The sequence below is a fragment of the Pyrus communis genome, chromosome 9 (genome assembly GCF_041283825.1).
Source record: "Pyrus communis isolate YQ-2024b chromosome 9, ASM4128382v1, whole genome shotgun sequence".
NCBI lineage: Eukaryota > Viridiplantae > Streptophyta > Magnoliopsida > Rosales > Rosaceae > Pyrus > Pyrus communis.
This window is the reverse complement of record NC_142573.1, coordinates 22,018,143-22,026,045: the sequence shown is the minus strand read 5'-3', so window position 1 is coordinate 22,026,045 and position 7,903 is coordinate 22,018,143. Positions and strand designations below refer to the sequence as shown.

The window sequence follows — 7,903 nt, the reverse complement described above, 5'->3', positions numbered from 1 at the left end:
CATAACTTCTTTAATACTCAACGAAATCAAGTGATTCAAAAACGAAAGACGAAGAGAATGGTACCTTTTTTAGTGGCTAAATCGCCGTGGTTTGGACGGAAAACCGCTCGAAAGTGGCTAACTCAAGACCAGGACAGACATTTTCCGCCAGTTTCCGTCCAAACCATGGCGAGTTAGCTGCTGAAAAAGATACCATTATCTTCTTCTCATCGAGAAGTATGATTTTCGTTTATTAATCACTTATTTCGTTTAGTATTGAAGAAGTTATGAACGTTTAAAGTTTGCCCAGTTTCTGGCAAGTTTTCTAGTTTTCCCTCGGACCAGTCAACTTTGAGGCTATTTTCCAACTATCTTCGGCAACCATTGGGCTTCCAAATAGGTATAATCTTATTCTACACTTTCCTATCTTCACTTTGGTATATTATGAGTCGAATTTGGTTAAGAAACGGTTGAGTTACGAAACTTTGAAAATTGCCCAAACTTCCGGCCAAGAGCTCGGGGACACTTAACGGAGTTTTTAACAGAAGGACCAAAATGATGGATGGTGGACAATCTCAGGACCACTTCTATTGATTTGAAATCTCAGATACCAAAATGAGGAGTTATGCAAATCTCGAGGACCATTTTGGCTAAAAAGCCTTTTATGAATTACAGTGTGTTCAGGAATAATAATGGGTGAGAAAATAGCAATTTAATTGAAGTAATGCTATTCAAACTAAGTTTTTGTACCACATTTTCATATCATCTTAGGTGGCAATTGATGTGGACAGCCATATTATTTGAATTAATCAAAATTTTAAATTTAGTTCATTATTTAATAAACTAACAATTAAGAAAAATTAGTTAATTAAATAATGATTGTAGTATACGAGGAGTCTTTCTCATTTCTTTCCTTGGATTTTTCAAATTTTTCAAATGATGTGTGAGAAATTAAGACAATGTGATTAGTCTAAACAATAAGTACGAGTCACGGAATTTTAACTACTCACGTGGTGGGCAACGATTGGTCTGTCTGTACAACGAGGTCACTGTCCAAAACCATACCGTGGGCTCCACCAACAGAAGTGGGTCCACCGAGCAGACCAACAGATCGCATGCAGTGTATGGGATGGAATGCTAAAAACTATAAAGTGAGCGCAACAACATAATAATCTCAGACCTTCGTAACTAAAACATGGTGGTGAATGTTAGCATGAGGGAGATGACGATCGTGAAGCCGGCAGAGGAGACGCCGAAGCAGGTTCTGTGGATGTCCAACTTGGACTTGGTGATTTTGAGCAAGCACACCCCCAGTGTCTACTTCTACCGGCGAAGCCAAACCGGCGGCCATCCCACCAGCCCCTTCTTCGACCCGGCACTGCTTAAGGGCGCCCTCTCCAAGGCCCTCGTACCGTTCTACCCCCTGGCGGGGCGCCTCCAGCAGAACGAAACAGGCCGTTCCGAAATCAACTGCAATGGGGAGGGCGTGCTGTTTGCTGTGGCGGAGACCGACTCCGTCCTCGAGAATTTCGGCGATTTTGCGCCAACTCCCGAGTTCCGGAAGCTCATCCCCGTCGTCGATTATTCTGCTGGGATTTCCACTTATCCCCTCTTTGTGGTACAGGTATGTGTATGTTGATTTAGATTCAGTTGAGCATTGATTATCTTTTCTAGCTGAATAATATTAGAGTAGTAGTGCCTTTGGCTGAGGATTTTTGTTAGTTATTACTTGTTAAGCTGATAAATCAAATTAATAGATTAGATAGATGAAAAACTAATAAAAGGAGCTTCAAAACTTGAATTTTAACCAAAAATCACCTTATAACTTTATTTAATGATAAGAACAAGGAAAAGAAATATAAAAAAAACACAAAAAAAAAAAATATAAATCAAAGCGCATATAAAACAAAATCCTTTTTTTTTTTTCTTTTTTTTTTTCTTTTTTTTTTTTTTTGTTTCACCGACCTTCTTCCCGGCTAGGTGGTGATGTGAGGCCACCTCTTGGTCTGGGTTCGAAGGTTTGGTGGGATGTGAATGGGATTTAACAAACAAACGAACAAAAAATGGGATTTATCGGATAAATTGAAGAAGATCAACGAAGATAAATTAACAAGGGATGTGTGAGAAGTAAAAAAAGGTGTGTGGATAGCACACCCCTTGATAGAAATCGATGAAGTTTATTGAAAACTAACCCCGCAAAATGGACAAAGATCTTTGTAGTTAATTGAAGAGAGAAACCCTAAAATTCTTAATTGATAGAAACTCCAAAATGGAATAATTAAAAATTGAAAAAAGAATATGAGAAAATTTTCGTTTTGTACTTGATTAGAGTTTCTTAATAGATAATAAACCATTTGAGAAACCCCTTAACTCCACATATCTCAAGTCCAACAATTCCAAATTAGAGGAAAAAGTGGAGTCCTCAAAGATGCACAAAGAAAGAAGCAAGATGATACTAATGGAGTTTGGTCAAACTTTATCTTCGTAAACCCTAAACCATTGATTTGAAGATGAAGCACTTTCTCTTTACACCTTATAGAAATTTCTACATTGATCATTCGACAATACTCGTTTCTAAAAATGGCGGAGAAGATGAACTTGTGAGACGAACACATGATTTGAATTGGATTTTAAGTGGAGAGTGTGGGGTATGTGTAAAAAGTGTGGGGTGTGAGGATAGTATTGAAAAATATGTAGGGTGTATTAAGATAAATTTTAGTCTAAAAACTAAATGTGGGGTGTATTAAGTATATGAGGTGTAGTCAACAAAACGTGGGGTGTGAATAAAACGACCCTTTATGAAACATGACCAAGAACTAGGCACTATATATGAAAGTGGATCAAGAACTAGGCACTACTTATGAAACTTGACCAAGAATGAGACACCATTTATGAAACTGTATCAACTACTATACACTATTTATGAAACAAAACCAAATAACTCGGCACTATTTATGAAATCGAACCAAGAACCAGACACTATTTATGAATCTGGACCAATAAATAGTACAATACCGTTTAGTTTCATAAATAGTGTAATACAGATCAGTTTCATAAATAGTATAGTATTGTTCAATTTCATAATTAGTGTAGTACCGTTCAGTTTCATAAACAGTGTAGTACTGTGCAATTTCATAAACAATGTCTACGATGGACGTGTGGATCCTTTGTGTCAGGTTTTTTTTTTTTTTTTTTTTTTTAATTTAATATTAAAATTATGTCATTTTCATTAAAATTTAAGTTCTTTTGTCATTTTCATTAAAATTTAAGTTCTTTTGTCATCTTTATTAAAATTTAAGGTTTTTTTTTTATTAAAATCTAAGTTTTTTTCTTTAAATAAAGTTATATCATGATTTTTGGTTAAAATAAACTTAGCCCAAACATTTTTAATGAAAGCTCCCTGGGTTGCTTTATTCGCCCCCACATATTGTTGAATATACTCCACATACTTAAAACATTTCACACTTACTTTTTGAACTAAAAATTTTCTTAATACACCCGAGTTACTAACCGAAACTACCCTAAAACCCCCACACAGTTCATACACCCCATACACCCCACACCAAAATCTACCTCATGTCTTCATCTTGTCCAAAAAATAAATTTAAACCCTTTGTCTTTAGCACACAAACAGTGCGCGTGGTTCTACTGCTTCAAGGTTTTTGTCAATTGAGGGGAATTAGGCTCTAATGTGGATTTGATTTTAAACTCAAAAATTGCTATTCGTAAATAAGAAATCATGAAAGAGCTAGTTGATTGTGCTATTGCTGTGTCCATGCAGATTCTCGGTTCTGCAATCATGCTTGAATGAAATTGCACCATAAACCGTCCTAAGAAAGAAAGGGCAAACATGCTTGAAAATTTTTAGCAAAAAATAAAAAATAAAAAAAATAAAAAAATAAAAAACAGACTACTACCACACTGTTGCAAAGAAGATTTGAATATTTCAGAGTACTTCATCTCTTATGTTGCATAATCCTTAAAAATTTTGATATAAAAAAAAAAAAAAAACATAATCACATGACATTGTGAGTGCGCTGGGTGGATATAAAATTATATATAATTTACAGGTGGTTAGGATCATGTTTAAATGATTTGGGCTGTATGAAGAAAATGATTGTTTTGCCTTACTTTTTAGGGTTTAAAAGTCATTTCAACAAGTGATTTAACAATAAATATTAAGTGGGTGTACCCAACAATTAGTGGAATGCTCAAAAAACCCTTAGATAAAGTTTGTTGGAATATTAATTTGTTACTCATTTCGTTGCAGGAAATGATATCTACACTTTTTTCATTCTTACATACCCTTTTTTTTAAAAAAAGACAAGTGTATACAATAGAAAAATAGTGTGTGGTTATTATTTTTTTTATTAATATCCTCTTATCGAAAGCTTCAGCATGGGCAATTCCTATAAGTCATTGCCTTTTTTTTAACGCAATGATATTTGAAGGAATTGAGTCAATTGACACTTACCATTACTATTGGAGTGGCTACGAGTTCGACTCGAGTGGAGTCGATGGAGTTGGCGAAGAATGCAATTGAGAGAGAGACCGAGTCTGAGAGAGATTGGAGTGGAAAGGATTTGAGCGAACGACACGATCGTATGGTAGAAGTCGGGTTGAGAACTTTCTGAGAGAGATTGGAGAGGGTTTGAGAGACATTGGTGACTGGGGTTACTGGGTAAGAGAGATTGGAGTGGCGGTGGTTGAGAGAGAGATAGTTTGAGAAAGTGATAATTGGAGTGATAGTCTGAGTAAGGGTGGGTTTCAAAAATTGAAAACCGAAAAAAAAAATTAGACTGAATACTGAACTGAAACAAAAAAAAAATTAAACTGAACAAAAGAAAACCCAACTGAACCGAATCAAACTTTATTGGTTCTGCTTCGGTTTTAAAGGTTTGAAAACCGAACCGAATTTCTTTACGCTTAAGACATCGAATCCCTACAATAGGAAGAAGAGCAAGGGATTTAATCATCCTTAACACCACCTTAACCTTCTCGCCTTCTCGGGTGTGTAGGTATAACAAACAAGGTGCTGATATTTTACTTTAATAAAATTAATGAATTAGACCGTGCAAACTTCGAAGCACCCCCTCTAATGACATGCGATTTAACGTTATAGAAGGTCAGCAAAGCCCTTTTTACATATTATCCCACTAACATATCATACATGTTTCAATTTGTTTTAAGGCATGGACACTATGCATTTAAGATAAACCACTAGAACTGATCGATAAGACATTTTGTGATTTGTACAACATATCTGAAGTGGTAAGGTGTCTTCATTTAGGGCTGTTATGTGTGCAAAGAGTACCTAAGGATAAACCAAGCACGTCTTTTGTGGTTCTGTTTGTGATTTCTCATTTTCTTATTATTAGTGTGTCAATGCAAGTCTCTTATCTAAATTCTACATTTAAAAAAAAAAAAAAAAAATCAGATTCAATAAAATAAAAAGCATCAAAACCAAACAAAACAAAAAAAAAAAAAAAAAAAAACAAAAAAAAAAAAACGAACTGAACCTAACCAAAATCAAAATTTCTTGGTTTGGTTTCGATTTTAGCAAAAAACCGAACCGAATGAAACCAAACTCACTCTAAGTCTAAGAGTTGAGGCTGGGGGGATTCAAATCCATTAGCTGTGGCCAAGTTTACCTGAACTCGGATAAGAACCAATCAAACCCAGCCAAGTGGCCCAACAAATTTAAAAACAAATTGGTTCTAGGTTCAATTCGGTTCGGAATGTAACCAAACCAATATCGAACCTCTTTAAACCAGTTCGGTTTTTTGTACCCGTACCGAAATGAGCAAAAAAAAAAACTGAACCGACAGGTTTTCTTCCGGTTCGGTTTCTGTCCTCGGGACTTTATGCCCACCCTAATTATACCAATATGCTTTCTAAGGACATGTTCTTGTTTGTTTCGTGGTATACAAAGGGCACTTGCTTTTTTTATTCAAGGGCAGTATCGCTTTCCTTTTCAGTTTGCAACTTTGTCTTGACACCAAAAAACACTATTCAACGACTACAAATTCATCATGGATACATTAATTGAATAAGCCATAGAAGAAAATTCATCTAAAAAGATAAGACCCTGACATTTTATACTATGACGAGCTAGAGCGTGAATGTTAGAGATTAAATAGCTCTCATGCCTTAATGCTCAATGTAATTGGTGCAGAAGGTCTGGAACTAACTTCTCTAACCTTAAAAAGTAGCTTTTCGATTGATAACCTCATAGCATTAATGTGTATAATTGTGGGAGATTAGTTTGAAGCAAATTCATCACTATAAAACTAACTTTTGCCACCAAGTTAGATTGCAATTTTCGGACGTTCTTTTGAGCATGAGTTAATCTTACAATATATTGCTCTCCATTTACTCTGTATATGCAGGTCACATACTTCAAATGTGGTGGAGTGTCGCTTGGGGTCGGCCTGGAACATCGAGTGGCAGATGGGTGTTCAGGTCTCCACTTTGTAAATACATGGTCTGATATCGCCCGCGGACTTGACCTTACAATCCCACCATTCATCGATAGGACGTTACTTTGTGCCCGAGACCCACCTCAGCCAACATTCGACCCCGTTGAATACCAGCCTGATCCGCCCTTAAAAATTCCTCCGCCCTGCACAAAAGATGGTGATGCCGAGAGTACAACAGTCTCCATTTTTAGGTTGACGCGGGAGCAGCTTAGCGTCTTGAAAGCCAAGTCTAAGGAAGAAGGGAACACAATCAACTACAGCACATATGAGATGTTGGCAGGCCATGTTTGGAGATGTGCATCCAAGGCACGTAATCTTCCCGATGATCAAGTGACCAAACTGCATATTGCGGTTGATGGACGGTCCAGACTGCAACCCCCACTCCCACTTGGTTTCTTTGGCAATGTGGTTTTCGCAGGCGCACCATTAGCTATAGTGGGCGATCTCAAATCAAAACCAACATGGTATGCTGCCAGTCGTATACATGATATTGTGGTGCGCATGAACAACGATTACCTTAGGTCAGCTCTTGACTATCTTGAGGTTCAGCCTGATCTGTCGGCCCTTGTTCGCGGTGCTCATACTTTTCAGTGCCCAAAACTTGGGATAACTAGTTGGGTGAGGCTGCCGATATATGAAGCAGATTTTGGCTGGGGTGGACCTATGTTCATGGGACCTGGTGGAATTGGATATGAAGGTTTGTCGTTTGTGTTACCAAGTCCAACAAGTGATGGGAGTTTATCAGTGGCCATTTCCCTGAAGTCCGACCATATGGAATCATTTGCCAAGTTGTTGTATGACATATGAGGAAATCAAATGCGCAAAGAGTTTGTTCATCAGCCTAAAAATAAAATGTGTGTCTTTGTTGGTAATTAATGTAGTTTTGTGGCAAACTTCTTGTTTGAGTTGTCTTGTTTTTCTCATGAAATAAAAGATGAGAAAACTAGAATCCCTTACTTTTTTAACGTAATATTATTAAACATTTGTGTTTTTTAAAATTTGATTAAGATGCTTTAACTAATGTTCACCTTGTTGTGACCTATTTTATCTGACAGGGGAAGGGGGCCGGCGGCATAGAGAGAGAATAAAGAGAGAGATGTGTTTGTAGGGTTATGTAGAGGAATGTGTGTGTTATTCTCCCTACACAGTGCCTTTATTTATAGTAATAAGAGAGAAGAAATCCTTCTCCTCCAAAGAATACAAGTCCATATAGGAAAGAATAACTAGAATAAAATCTAATCTAGGATTTACACAATCACACTTAAACTAGAAGTTTATAACACTCCCTCTTGAGTGTGTAAATATTCAAGTAGATTCGACATCATGTAGAGGTTGAGGAAGTCGACTCGTCGACACTGATTCTGGAAACATGTTATTCTCAATAAGGTAGGAACTTGCATAAGGAAGTTAGTCTCACAAAAAAAAAACCCTATGGCTATGGTAAA

At 36.7% G+C, this 7,903-nt stretch overlaps 1 protein-coding gene across 1 annotated transcript; it reads left to right on the top strand.

Annotated features, from left to right (window-relative positions):
• Positions 1–1,162: 1,162 nt before the first annotated feature.
• On the top strand, positions 1,163–7,456 carry LOC137738656 (shikimate O-hydroxycinnamoyltransferase-like). The gene is made up of 2 exons (XM_068478132.2): positions 1,163–1,603; positions 6,369–7,456. Exons 1-2 carry the CDS (start codon positions 1,175–1,177, stop codon positions 7,263–7,265), a joined length of 1,326 nt encoding a protein of 441 aa, XP_068334233.2. The 5' UTR covers positions 1,163–1,174; the 3' UTR covers positions 7,266–7,456.
• The last annotated feature ends 447 nt before the right edge of the window (positions 7,457–7,903 follow it).

Coding starts and splice junctions, on each gene's coding strand:
- LOC137738656 (XM_068478132.2), top strand. CDS start 1,175: ATGGTGGTGAATGTTAGCATGAGGGAGATGACGATCGTGAAGCCGGCA. Junction 1,604..6,368: donor ATCCCCTCTTTGTGGTACAG/GTATGTGTATGT, acceptor CTGTATATGCAG/GTCACATACTTCAAATGTGG.